The 15,276-nt window shown below is 34.7% G+C and overlaps 1 protein-coding gene across 2 annotated transcripts in view; it reads right to left on the reverse strand.

Annotated features, from left to right (window-relative positions):
* Positions 1 to 853: 853 nt before the first annotated feature.
* GXYLT1 (glucoside xylosyltransferase 1) overlaps positions 854 to 15,276 on the reverse strand; it is a 30,547-nt gene continuing 16,124 nt past the window's right edge. For both annotated transcript variants that reach the window (XM_040063169.2, XM_040063170.2), the window contains exons 3-8: positions 13,389 to 13,563; positions 12,317 to 12,442; positions 11,266 to 11,517; positions 5,156 to 5,279; positions 4,680 to 4,852; positions 854 to 2,689 (exon numbers count right to left, since the gene is read on the reverse strand). In XM_040063169.2, the coding sequence (XP_039919103.1) occupies positions 2,528 to 2,689; positions 4,680 to 4,852; positions 5,156 to 5,279; positions 11,266 to 11,517; positions 12,317 to 12,442; positions 13,389 to 13,563 (1,012 nt within the window). In that variant the 3' untranslated portion in view covers positions 854 to 2,527. The remainder of the gene's footprint in view (positions 2,690 to 4,679; positions 4,853 to 5,155; positions 5,280 to 11,265; positions 11,518 to 12,316; positions 12,443 to 13,388; positions 13,564 to 15,276) is intronic.

A 15,276-nucleotide genomic window follows, 5' to 3' on the forward strand; every position in this document is an offset into this window, starting at 1 on the left:
AACAAATCATTAAAAATGGGATTCTTAAAGGTCTGAAATTTGTTAGTACTCATTATGTTTGTAGAAAAAGCAATGCTTCCAAAACTAGACAGCAATAAGAATTCCCAAGCTAGATGTAAACTCTACACTTCTAAGCATCTAGCCTTACGAATCAGATACTGAAATGTTTGGGAGCATAACTGATTTCTACCACATTAGCTGGATTCCTATTCTTTTTAGCATCTTGAAAATGTACCTTTAAAGACAGATGTGGGTTTTTGTTTGTAAAGGTAGGTTGTTTTTCTAAATTTAAAACAAAAGGATTGAAGAACTAAAAATGTATTTGAAACAGACAAATCCTCTGGAGAATTACTTAATGGAAGCTACTTGCTTTTCTAAAAAGTTTTCTAAAGTGTGTATGAGTGGTACCTGGAGGTGACCTGAGATGAGCAGTTTTCATTTATATTAAAAAAATTAATCAAAACTTATGGCATAAGGCCATATTCTGCTATTTTTAATATGCTAGGTAAACATTTCTAGACAGAAACACACAGTAAGAACTTTTGTCCTACAATAAGCATCAATATTAATTATTTTTCTTCTACTCCCCCACAAAATTTGAAATTTAAATGGAAAGATTGCTGCGAAAGTTCACATTCCCCATTTTTTTCTTAAATGGCCCATTAGGTTTTAAGAGTATCTTGACATGTCTACAACATACTAAAAATAAATTCAAAACTGAAAGTTTCTGCAAAGACAAACAAAAAACAAGTAGAAGGATTTTTTGAAATACAAACACAGTACAAGTAAAAAGGAAAGATGAAGACAAATTGATATAAAAATCAGTATTTATGTAAAAAAATAATGCACTGCATATTGTCAAATCAGTTACAGTATTCACCTTCACAGAGATTTCTACATTTTCAGGCTTCAAAAGGTTACAATGCAAGAAAAAGAGTTCTACATGAGAGGCAGACTGCTTCCTAGATTCCATCCCAAAATTTTATACCCTGAGCCCGCAGGGAAATTAGAAGCAGGATACAAACTCTGCTGACAGTGGAGTGTGTTTTTGCAAAAGCATTTGTCCAGCTCACATGGATCTGGAAGTCAGAGCCAGTCTATCTTTGACAAGGAAACAGCTACAAAAATTAAGCTTCTAAAACAGGGTTGGGATGAAGGTGCAAGTCAGTGAGTGGATCCTCCATGTTCAACACACGGGAACTTTCCTGGAATCCAAAAAGCTCACTTTATGAAGACTTCATCTCGCTTAGGTTATCTAAGTTGATACATACTTTACAAATACATTTCATACCATGCAAGTTTAAATATTTCACTGTAACACTAGAATTCAGTCTTTTTTCTTCATGGTTTTCTCTGGAGAAAAAGTTTTTATTGCTTAAACAGAAGTTTTTCTTTTTTCACTAAGATAATTGGAGGAAATCTAATTCTTACCTGTTGCAAATCACTATCACCCTATCGAGAGTAATGCATTCATGTAGTTGAGGGTCTGCCTCAAAACTATTTTAAAGCCATTTATTAAAAAAATATTTTAACAGAATATATTCTCTAAAAAACCCATGTACTACACAGTCTGATGAAGCATCAGAACTCTTATTACAGCTCTTCACTTTTAGGTACTACATACTCTCTAATAATAATCAAGCAAAAACTCCTAGTCTGGAAATACAACAGCTTTCCACCACTGGGCTTTTTTTCTACTTCCAAAATGCCCTATAAAGCTGCAAAACCATGAAATTTTTAAAAAGTATTGTAAGACAAGCAACTTCAAACTGGATTTTTACTTAAAACCCCCTCAGTTCTGCTCTATCTTTTGGTGCTAATGGCTCTACAATTTTGAAACAAATTATTTTTAATATAAAGTCTCTGTATTTACTAACAGAGAAAACTAGTATTACATACTAGTCGTTAATTTCTCAGAAAATCATATTTATAGTGTGCAGTTTACATCTGAGATAAATGAAACAAGATTGTCAAAACAGTACTTCAACATGTAAGAGATGAACATATAAAGGCACATACAGATTGTCAATGATTACACATTTGTTCGACAAGAGAGTATTTTCTGCACTTGTAAACAACTTTGTTTACGTAAAGGCTCACACCTTTAAAGTGAGGTTAGTGCTGCTGACTCAGTTATTGCTACATTCACAGTTTAAGAGAATTTTAGACATTATATGAGGTACACTCCCAAACAGAGTCATCTTCATTTCTTCCTTGTTCATTTATCATTTGATAACTGAATTATGCAGACTAAAAAGTACTGACCACAGAAGCCAGTAACACCCAACTCATAAGAGATGAGACAAACATTAGCACTGATTAAACTTCAAAAAACCAAAAAGTCACCTTTGCAGAAAAAAGTTCTTGTTCTTCATTACATGAATATTTTCTTCATTTTCATGCATGCTAGTAAACATTTTTTCTGGGCACATTAAGAGCCCATTCAAGCTGTAATAGAATCCTTGCACCTTTTGACCAGCTATGTTAATTTAGTCTCTTGATGTAACAGCTAGGAGTCAAAAATCAATCACCTTCCCTTTGATCTTCTGGCATACAAGTCTCTAATGCTTTTTGTTAGCTGCTTTATGAATACTTTGTATACTCTTCCACAGTATGTATGCATGGTTTTCTGTAATTCCTGTTCTAGGGGCTGCAGCAGTGAATGAACCAGGTCATCTCCAAACGAATACTGTAAAAGAGGTTAAGAAAATTTAAGGTTTATATGGATGCCTGTCATTACTCAGAGATATTAGAGTTTTATAAAAACTATTTTCAGCATCATATTTGGTGTCCATAGGTTTATTAAATGTTTTCCAGAATTCATGAGTGCTTCTGAATGCATTAATTTAAAAAAATCTCTAAATTACAGAAATATACTTTCATGCTTTCAATAAACCTAACAAGAAAGATGTATTTTTTTAATGTTAAACAAATGAACAGACAAGCAAGGAGGAAATTTAAAATTACCTTACCCAACTAAAAATTTACAACTCTAAAATGATTTCTGGGTATTTTTTGTTGTTGCTGTTGTATGGTAACTTTCTCAAATGACATATAATCTTTAAGCAATACAATTCTTATCAAATTATAATGAAACAGCAGTATAAAAAATGGTACCAAAGTTTCATTAAACTGAATGATGGTCAAACATACTATGTTTGGGCATGAAATAAAGTTGTCATTAGCTCAACTCTGCAAGATTTTTATAAACAAATGATAAGTTAAAAAAGCATTTTGGAGTAATATAATTTTGTTCATCTTATTGCCATTGAATCAGTAGTGGTTTACATACTTTCTCTGACACTTTCATGTACAAAATGGGATCATAAATAAAAGGAAATAATTTTTTCTTCTATTTTTGACAATGCTCAAAGGAAACAAAGAAGTATTATTTTTATGGAAATACAATCACTTTCCCTGCAATGTATTCTCAGATCCCCAGAAGTACTTTTCTTCATTTTTATATCTATATGACAATGCATAATAAAGCAACATTAAAATATACTCTTGATTTTTGTAGGTTATACATACGTAGTAGCCTGATACATTAAAATGTGCATCAGTGCTAAGTTTTATAGCTCTTCCCTGAATACACTGATGTAGTGATAAATAAGTTTATAAGATTACTTATTTGCAGAATGAAAAGAAGTCACTGTACTTAGTATTTAAAGGAACAGCAAAATATTAATACACTGAATTTCTGGAAAACGCCAAAACATAGTATTTAAAAAAAATTTTTACAATCCAAATCTAGATACAATTAGGTATTAAAGTGTTGCAGTACATACATACATACATACATACAAACTTTGGGAAGAAGGGAAATTTTCTGCATTTTAAAATCTCCAGAAAAATGAAGGTTCTGGTGATGGCTTTTTCAGCCTGGAGAAAAAGATTGTCCCTCTCTGCTCTGCACTGGTGTGGCCTCACCTTGAATAAGCAGTGAGTGTAGTTGTGGTCACCCCAATAAAAGAAGGATATAAAGTTATTAGTGTCCAAAGAAGGACTACAAAGATGGTGAAGGGCCTTGTGGGGAAGCCTCTCTGCAGTTATAGCTTCCTGGTGAGAGGAAGAGGAGGGGCAGGCACTGATCTCTTCACACGCATGACCGGTGACAGCACCCAAGGGAATGGCCTGAAGCTGTATCAGGGAAGGTTTAGGTTGGATATCAGGAAAAGCTTCTTCACCCAGAGGGTGGTTGGACACTGGAACAGGCTCCCCAGGGAAATGGTCACAGCATGAAGCATGGCACAGTGCAAGAAGTGTTCAATGTTCTCAGGCATATGGTGTGACTCTCACAGACGATCCTGTGCAGGGCCAGGTACTTGGATTTCCATGATCGTTGTTGGCTCCTTCCTGTTCAGATATTCTAATATGTCCAAATGCTCATGGAAACAGTTTATTGGGTGACTTATCAAATAAATGAGAAAAAAGCCTTTTAAATAAACACTGACAGCTACAGGCATTGGCCTAGATATAGTCTATACTCTGTTTCAAAAGATGCTCATATACTGGAACTCCATCCAAACAGTAAAAGAGAAAAAAGTAGTAAAACGGTTGACATTACTTAAAAGACTTTATTACAAGCAAGATGAGTATCAACATACCTACAAAATACATGTACCACTATAGATAAACATGTATGAAACAATAACAAGTACAATACAAAAATCACTTACATTTTTTATTGCTTCATAGACGGCCCTAAAAGTCGGTTGCTTATCGTCATGGTAAACACCTCTATTTCCATGAAGAATAAATATACCTTCTTCTTCAGCTGCCTTACAATTGCTTCCATAGATGCAGTGGTCAGGCCGGTAATTCCATTGGCATGGAAAGACATAAAGACTTTCTGCGTGGAAAATTGAGAGCTCTGGGTTAAGTATCAAAATTGTTTCAGGAAATAAACCAATCTTCTCTTTATTTCTTTAGGACAGCTTTATAAATTTCTGTAAAGTTGTTTGGAAATCTAACAGTTAACTACACTCTAGCAAGCTCCAGCACTGTCTCTCAAATGCTTTCAGAGAAATAAAGAAGTGAATAGTCCCTTGAATGCCTTAACCCAAAAGTCTGCTATTTGAATATTTTCCTGGATTCTTTTTTCCATGGAAAAGGTAACTTCACAGTGTTAGACTGGAAATCAATGTGGATTTACCTGGATTGTGAAAAAACATAATGTTCAATAGATCCTGATCACCCCACGTTATGTTCAGCTTATACTTCTTCAGTAGTGGCATCAGAATTTCTCTCCACTGTAACCGGACTGGTGTCATATCATTCTATTAAACAAAAAAAGGAAAACAACACACATTTAGGATTTTTACCTATAGAGAAGGAAATGCCTTACAGAATCTCAGTAGTTTGCACTTCAAAGGTACAAATCTCAAACGTATAGATAACTTCTTCCTTTTAAACCAACAAGCCTATCTAAGGGAACTAGTTATAGACATTTCCAATATGTTTTATTTCTCAATGATCAACTTACCAAAAAATTGCCCTCTAACACTTTAAACCACGAATTCTAAGACTAGCAAGGGATTTTTTATACAGCAGTAGGATCTAACACCAAAACTGTGTTTAAGTCATGCAGCAAGTAGATGGGGATTATTTAAACATCCCCATGTCATATGTCATGCAATTTCTCTATCACAGAGTTATAATATACACAGGTTCTAACACTAACTGCAAAAATTCGAACCAGTTTAATAAATATTTAATACTTAAGTAGCTCCAAACACATACAGATAAAAAATACTGGCTACAAAGCAGTGTACAAAAATACAGAAATCCTTCAAAGGTTTTCAGAAAGCATTTTCATCAAGTTTAACTCTTTTTTTTTAGTTACTGAACTTGAATTTCCACATCAACAGGACAACTTTTCACTAGCAAAAGCCAGTAAGAACCGAAACAAAAGCTGTTACCAAATTCCCAAATTCTTGATTTAGCAGAATCACTTCAAAAGAAAAGGAGTTCTTCTAAGGTTCTGGTTGGGGAGCAGCTACTTGGAGTAAATTGGCCTACACTGAATTCTATGTTACAAAAGGGATTCAAATCTGCAGTTTAAATGGTTACATATTCTAAAACTAATCTCTTATCTTTGCACCTTATTTAAACTCAACTAGAACAGAAAAGGAACAAGGCTGCTCACTTTGTACCCTGCACTTCACAGTTTTGAGAGTGGATGGAATAACAATAAGTCCCACAGAGAGAAAATTCCTGAACAAGTACAAGCATTGTAACCCTGCTTCTTTTTAAGCAAGTTGCCAAGAAAAACATTATATTAGAACTCCAGTATAGTTTGGGATTTCCATACAGGAATAACATGTTAAGAGACAGATTACCAGGAGCAAAATACTCAGTTTGAGATTTACAGTATCAAAGACTTCTTTCTCTGAGATTTACACTGACAGAATAGAAAGTGTAAAAAATTGCAGTTCAGTTTTTACTCTTCCCTCAAATCATTTCAGCCATCAAATATGAAGGGCTTTCAGAACTGAAGACTAAACCAAGAAATACTACAAGATTTCAGTCAAGAATTAATACAAAAAAAAATCTATACCTTATATTATGCAAGAAGCCAAGCAGAGTATTACAGTCCCTTCTCTCCTAAAAAATTTATGATTATGATTGTCTGCAAGTATTCGATGAGCACAGGCATAAGAAATGCACAAGAAAATTCTTCACTATTAAGAATAACCATTAGATTCAATGCAAAGTGATTAAATGAAATAAAACACAGGCTTTAACACTAAGCTAAAACCTTCCAAAAAAGCAAATAAGGCTGAATCACAGTCAGTAAAGATTACTCCAAATTGAAATTCAGACAAATTTAGAAGTTTAGACAAAATGCTAAGAATTAAAAGCAGAATTAAGTTAGCCCACTCATACCAGACAAATCATGGTAAGGGAATATACAGCAACAAATACAGTTTTAGAGCAACACACAGAAATACAAGTTTAAATTGTTAAAGTCATTATTTAATAGAATTTTCTTTTTACTTGCAGAATTTTAATAGCAGAGAAATCCAAAGGATCTCCCAAGAAGGTGCAAAGCAGGTAAGAACATGCATCATATAGCCAGATGTCTAGAAGCAATACTACTTGACAAATAGCGCTGTCAGACTTAAGAACTGGAAATTGTAATATCTCCATAACCTTTGCATAAACAGAAAAGAGCTATATATTAATAAAATAGCAATGATATATAATGACATGAGTGTAGGAGCAAGAGAAACTACTTGAATTATTACTTGTTTTCCTTCTTTAAAATATTGCAGTGCAACTTGCAGTGATGTGAAACAGCCTGAGAAGTAGGATGCTGATAGAACTGCTTTTCAGAAGTTATTCAAGTAAAAAAACTCAAAGAAAAAACACTACAATAATTTTTAAATTCCCAGAGTATAAGCCTTCTCTCAGTATTCTGCAACATGCAAAGAATGTTAGCAATTTGAGAAAAAAAAACAGATGATAGTAGGCATTTCTGTGATGACATCAAACTGATACAGGAAAGTTCTTAACTCTCAAAACTCTAGTTCACTTGAGCAGAAGAAAATATTTAAGAACAAGATATATGAAGGTAGCATTTCAGGAGTATATAGTAGTATATATTCAAACTATTTTGGGTTGGTTTTTTTTGTTTAGCTTGGTCATTACTCATTTCTATACCAGAAAATTTCTGCCTGGCCAAAGCTGAAGCCAGACTTAAAAAAGCTATCACATTTAGTCTTTACTTTTTTTTTTTTTTTTTTTTTTAATTCTAGCAAGAAAATATAAAGCTGAGGAGAAATTCTCAAATCACACAGCAATATCTAAACAAACTGCAGCTGTGTCTCACAAACAGCTGACCAATTTAAATTCCCTTAATACCAAAAGAGAGCCAGCCCTCTTCCTTCCGGTTACATGATTCTACCCTGTTCTTGCACTAACAGTGTAGTGCCAGCACTTTCTGCATGTTTATGTAAGCTGATGTGCTTCAATAACTCTGCAGAAGGATTCCTTTTTTCTACTGTTGGCAAACTGAACTGAATCGGGACCAAACACCAAGGGCTACAACAAAGTAAATAAGTAGGGAAAAGCAGTCGGTAAGAGATGGGAGCCTTCTTTTTAGAAGCAATTTGGTTTTATGCAGGCTTACCATATTCCTTGAAACTACAGCCCTAAGCAACAATGAATGGTAAAAAAAGGTTGCAATAGTTTAGGTCACAGAAGCTCTCTGAACTTTGGGTTTGTTTTTTATTAAAGCATACCCATGAACCTCTACTTCGCACACTCTATCTGAAGTTAATTTATTTGGGGCTTGTTTGATTTTCTAAGAGCTTGTTCCCTTCCTTTACTGCCTGCATCTCAGGCATCACAACTAAGCTTCTTAATAAATGTGATAGAAGTCATTCCTCTCTATTCACATTGCCTCATTGGTCTTTTTGTTAAAAAGCACCGTACCTGTAGCATTTCCTATATCTCTTCCAGCTTAAAAAAAATCAACATCTATATGTATACAAATACAAAAAAAGTCACCTACCTTTTCCATATCCTAAACAGTCTTGCATGCTTTATATTCCCATTTTCAAAGTGCTGCTTAGCAGAGACAACATGTAAGCACTAACCATCAGAAGCTTCATTATGAATTCTAGACTCATGCAGTTATGCAGTATAATGACCACACTATATTCAGTAACACATCTGTGCATGCACATGTATCTGTATACAAGCATACACGTGTGCATTTAGTGCATGTATCTGTGCCATACATAGGCACAGAGACTCACAACACACAAGACAAATAAGATAGGACCAGAAGGAACAACATCCATTACGCACCACCGACAGCCAAGGAACTGAGATGCTTGTCTGAAACCTGACAGCCCTGAGAAGATTGAGGCTCAAATAGGTAAGTGGATAAAAGATGACTTAATCCTGGAGCAGTACATGGAACTACAGGTTATTGCTATCCAGATGAACATTATAACCATTGGCTAAAGTCTCTGGTTCTATTTTTTATTTATCCATCTTCTGGATTCTCCTGACTCTTAAAAATCAATGTGACAACAGAAGAAAGATGCTTAAAGGCCTCAAAGCGGCTTAACTTGTGATTTGGGCTACAACAGACAAAGAACCCACGGTTTTAAATCCATAGCACTGGAGGAATATCCTGATCCAAAACTTTCACTTCAGGAAACTGCTCTAGCACTACAGGCATCTTTAAAAAGATACAAAAATTCCCAGAACTTATATACTCCTTGAAGAATTTGTTGAGACTCCTGAAAGAATATAAACAAAATCACACCTTCCCATAACAAAATGAAGCATTTTCTAGCTCTACTGTATTTCACTGGAATAGTGAATGGGACACAACATGGAACTGTTACCGGTAAGGTCCAAAAGCATCTGCAGTGTCACTGTCAAGGGGTATTGTCCCTCCCCCTGAATTTCATCTACCTCTTTTCCAAAGGTTTGAGAATAGTAGCTCCCTTGCTATCAATCACAAGCAAAAGTCATACATTCTCAGGCCCACTGTGTATAGACTCAGCTACACTAAATCCTTTTCCATGTTTTGCTGCTATGTCTGCAATTTTTCCTATTGGCCAATTCTCTATATAGTAAGACATTTAAGGAACCTGAAGATGAAAACAGTCTCTGCAAGTTGCCATGAATAGCAGTTTTTGTACTAAAGCCTGTGCACCTTCAGGCACTGTGATGCTTTGCAAGCTTGTGGGACCACACTCTAGGTACTGAAGGAGAATAAAAAAACTCCCCTGCTCAGTGCTCTCCTAGCCCACATCTCACAGAATCACAGGAAAAATATTCTAGCCCTCTAGAACCAAGGGAAAGTGCAGTGTTTCATTTTGAAATTCAAGACACTAATTAGTTATTTCACTTAATTAAATAATATATTTTAAGTATATATATACACTTAAATTTTAAGAAAACACTAGGTTGAGGTGTTAAGGAGAAAGGACTTCATGGTGTCCTCTAGAAAACTACAGCTCATTTTGTTGACAATTTTAGTATCCTACACAATCTGTATGCTTTTAAAAATTTGAACTCCAATTTTACCAAGAATGCATGAAGTTTCCAATGAATTGATAACCTAAATTGTACAGAGAAGTCAAATGAGAATTCTGGCAAAGTATGAATAAAAGACCAACGTTATCTTAGTGTCTACCACACTGAAAATAAATCACTATACAGAAATGCACTGTCAGAGCTTAAGATACATGTAGCTTTCAATCCCATACTTTTCTCTTTATACTTTTCAGTATTTTCATTTCTTCATAATATAATCAGTAAAATAAAAACAAAGTAGACACTGCAGGATTTCACTGATGGTGTGTATATATATATAATGATGATAGAGAAGTTTTCATGGAGAAACTGCATCCACATACTACAGCTACTATAACTTTCTACTTTTAACTGCAACTGAAATAATCCATTCTCCATTTCTCTTAAATCTCTGAATTTCATTCAAGAAAAATACATAGCTAGAATGCTAGGATGAAAACTGCTTATTACACTGGAAATGGGGGAGAATTAATGTCTACTGCAAGTTGATATTGCTCCTATTATGGATGCATCATCCACAATTTTTTGATTATATTTCCCTAATCAAACTTCTCTTAAACAGAAATGTACTTTCCCTCAAGCATAAATCACATAGCACTGCTTTTGTACTTGTGTTTCAAGAAAAAACTTCAAGTCTGAAAAGCAATGACCATTTCTACTGCTGTGTGCATTGCTTCCCTGCATGTAGTGGTAGCTACTTTCATTATGAACTTCTTCCTCTACAAAACTAGGACTTCAAAGCAAATAAAAAGATACTTAGGGTGAAAATCACCTGGCTACAATGTAAAAGATCAAAATTTGGAAAGCTTAGTTTTCAACAACTTACTAAATGTTTTAGCACCACCTCCTGGTCATACAACTATACACATTTTACAAGTTTACAATAGTGTTTTTTTCTGGGATGCTCGTAGTGAAGAAATAATGTGGGCATATCTATTGGCAAACGTAATTCACAGCAAAATGCATCAAGTTAAAGGATCTCTCAGAACTAAGAAAAATCAATCAAGTACATTTGAAATTCAAGAAGTCCGAGTCTTACAATGAATGACATTTAAAAAATAGATACTATTTAAACACAGTGTACTTTGAGAGCATTATTACAATTATAGAAAAAACATTCTGAAAAATACATACGAAAATGAAACAGAAATAGAATTAAAAGATGGAAATCCACCAAAAATGCAATCGAGGCAACACACATACCTTGAAATATTTTCTTCTGATACGTGTCATATTCATTAGCATGACTCCAGAATTAATTCCAGTTACTCCATAATAGGGATGTCTAGCAAAACGATTATACCACCCAATACGAGGCTCTTCATGTTCTGGTGCCATTGCAGCAATTTGTGTGGAGTTGAACTTTCCCAGAAAAGACCAAATATCATCAACCGGCCTCAAAAACAAGATGTCAGTATCAACATACAGTAGTGAATCCACATTTTTGAGGATTAACTGTGAGGGAAAGAAATTGAAAACCAGAATTTTAAGTTTTATTGAACTTTTCTTCATAAAACACAAGAAAGTTTAACAAATTTTTGTCATATGCAAATAAATTCAATTTATGCTGACAGTCAATAAATTTGTCATCATTCCTTTTTCTCACATTTTAAATAATTTTTGTAGAGGGAAATAAGTTTTATACAGAACGCAAAGGCACTCATTCTACTTTTTATATGTCAGGCCTCCTCTAGGAGCAGGTGGAAGCCAGGGGTAACATTACTCTAACAGGAGCTCCTCTCCTGCTCCCTCCCTTTCCCATGCAGCTAATCAAACTAGTGTTTAGAGCCCATCTCTAGGAGATAGCTCCCACTGCTCTAGTTCACCAAGCCTGAAGTATGTTTTATGAAGTGTTTTAGATGAGCATATGTGCAAAACATTTGCAACAATAACCCATTTCTTGTTTCCTTTTCTCTAACACTTCTCAGACCCATGCATGCATGAGACTTTCCAGCTGAATGACAAGATGAGGTGTGATAAATCCATCTTACCTCTGATATGATGACATGACCTATACCTCTTTCTGAGGATACTGTGCCATAATGCATCAAGTGAGAAAAGGACTTTATTCCATAGGGTACTAGTGCCACAAAATAATATTAAATTCAGAGGGTTTTTTCAGATGTCATAAAAGTAACTTTAAGGAGTAGTAGTAGTTGTTCTTCATTTAAAACCAAACAGAAATCAGATTAACAAGGACAGTTTGATGCTTCATAAACAGACTTCTGGATTGTCTTATTACAAAGTAACTTACTGGCAAAAACAGTCTTTGTGAAGCACATGGTTTAAACAATTTCTTCCATTCTGCTGCACTCTCAGATGGAAATGTTATTGGGTATAATGTGTAATAAACTTTTCCTTCATAAGGGAATTCATCAAGCTATAAGAAAGTAAGAAATCACAAAAATTACTTCAGTTCTATTACAAAAAAAAAAAAAAAAAAAAATCAATTCTCCATTCAAATTGATACTCAAACACAAGTGCAATGCCTCTTGTCCATAATAGAAATCCAAGAATGTCATCTAATGAAAAGACTTGAACAAGTGGCACCTGCAGGCCACTATGAAAAAACCTATCAGAGCAGATGCCAAAGGAAGAGGAAGCAAAGTAAATCAGTATTTACAAAAAGTAAGTATATTACTTAAAACTCTTCCCCTCTCAACTAGTTACCGCAGAACAAATACTAGCAAAATCCTTCCAAATTTAATCTTACTCCATTTTTGCCACAGCTACTGTTTGTATAGCAGTGTATATAAATTAGCATGTGTAACATACTAATGTCACAGTTAAAACGACATTTTGAGCACAAAAATAGTAAAACCCTCCACAGTTACAGCCTTGTCAGCTTCTAAAACTGCTACTCCAGTCATAACGTAATTTTCATTAGCTGAAATTTACTATAATTAGACGTAACCGTATTACCATATTCAAAAACTGGTTTTTTGCTTTCTCCAAACAAGACTGACTCATGCTGTAAGCACAGGGACAAAAAAAACCGGACAGATCTCTAATTTTTTCTTGTAAAGCCAACTCTAAATAAGCTCACACAAGGTAACTGCTTTGCATTTAGAACACCAGGCTTGTATTTAACAGATTCAAAATGACAAATCAAAGTTTTGGTCTGTCCCTAGGAGAAACTCTGGTTTCAGCAGCTCTCATTCTTCCACAGGAAAAAATTTCAAAGATCCCCATACAACACAACGAATGCCTTATTACCTTTTTTTTAGACTCCTGCATTTCTTCCACTCCATCAAACAAGTAGAAGAATTGCTGTATATTACTCAAATTGTACTACAAAATGATGGAATACATTTTTGAATACTTACTGTGTCTTTGAAACTCTCATGCAATTGGTCCTCAGCAAAAATATGAAAATGGAGAGGTTTGATGCTGAAAATAATGGCTGATCTCAACATAGTAACAGTCTCCTCCAGTCTTTCACCACAGGCCACCACTGCTAGATGCATTTTCTCAGGAGGATGTGTTTTCATATACTCATATCTGATACAAAAATATTTTTTTCATTTGACATTATTTCTAGCACAGGCTTAAAGAAAAACTCTGCTATTTACTGCAGCAAGTAATTAACGAAATACCCTTTATCATACTTAAAACAACAAAGAATAACTCAACAGAACATGCAAACTACAGCATTACACCTCATATGTATGCTTACATTTAATCTGAGCCATTCTCATAATCACTCCCATCATCCCAGCCTACAAGGGAGAAAGAGGTCTAGAAGATCTATACACAAACATTTCTTCTTTACAATCTTACTATTCATTACTAGCAAGGAAATTCATCAAAATAGCTACGCTAAAAGAAAGACTACGTGAAGTTACATCAAAATGTCAAAGGCTGACAGCACATTAAGTCTATACATGAGTTTTTTCCCCTTTCCCTGAACTAAATACAGACATAGGAAAAAACGACAAATACAGCAGAGATGAACTCAATAAAAATGAGAAAACCTCCTACTTTCAAGAAGTTCTGTTGAGAACATTCTTGACTCATCTAGGCTTTATCCATTTTCTGCTCCAGTAAGTCCTTTTTTGTCAAACACACCTTCAGCACTTTGCCCAAGCACTGACAAAACACAGAAAGCTTTCTCCTGTCTCTCTGTCTTGCAGGAGTACAATGCGGGCTTAGATGGCCTTGTGGGATGCCCTGGTGCTGGTGTTCCCAGTGGTTCTGGGAAATCCCTCAGGTATACAGACCACACACACTGTCCATGCCTTGAGGCTAAATCAATACAAGGAGTGGGGACTGGGAAACTCTTTTTTTCTGAAGGTGTGCCTAGAATGTATTATACAGGGCACACTTAAAAGTTATTTCACCATTTTTATATAATACACTAAAATTGTCATCAGGTAAATACCATTAGCTTGTCAGCAAACACAGTGGGTATACTAAAAATCTCCTGGATTTCACAGATTTAGTCAGGAAAGCTTTGAAAGCTTTTAAACACACAAAGCCCACCTGCAAAACAATACTATGCACTTGAGCTGTTTGCACAGACTATGGGAGGAAGGGGCTAATAGAACCAAAAGTATCTGAAGGTTTAAATAACAAGTCTAATAAATTATGCAGATAAAACCAATTCTGAAGTTAGAAAAGAGAACTAAGAGCAGCAGAGAAATGCTTGACAAAGCACTCATTCTTAGAAACTTGTTGAAAAGACACTTTAACATATAACCTCCACCTTATTTATGCAACTATGTAATCACATACAAGTCTTCCTTTAAATTTGCAACAGATAATATGCAAATATGCCTTTTTTTTTTAAGGCACAGAAGAGCTACACACATTCTTTTCACATCCACAAGGCAAAATATAAGCAAAGTTATCACTGTAAAACTGATGAATTTTAATGCCATAAATAATTGCTGCATTAAAAAAACATTCTGAGTTTTGAAACAACTTAATTCCCTGGAACTGAAAATCTCCTTTTTTTTCCCCCCCGCCCCAATCTTAAATCCAGCGATTTAGGATTAATAAAAATTTAATTAGATTATGCAGTCAGTCTTAGGTCAGGGTTCAAGGCATTATTAAAAATCACATGGATGAAAGACCTCATAGGTCAGATTTAGATCCAAAATAGGGCACCTAAAAGATGCTAACCTTAACTGTGTCCAAAGTCACATTAAAGCCAACAGAGATCTAATGAGCAGGTTATGGAATAGAGAAAGTAATTCATCTTATTTCAAAGTA

This window comes from Hirundo rustica, chromosome 4 (genome assembly GCF_015227805.2).
Source record: "Hirundo rustica isolate bHirRus1 chromosome 4, bHirRus1.pri.v3, whole genome shotgun sequence".
Taxonomy (NCBI): domain Eukaryota; kingdom Metazoa; phylum Chordata; class Aves; order Passeriformes; family Hirundinidae; genus Hirundo; species Hirundo rustica.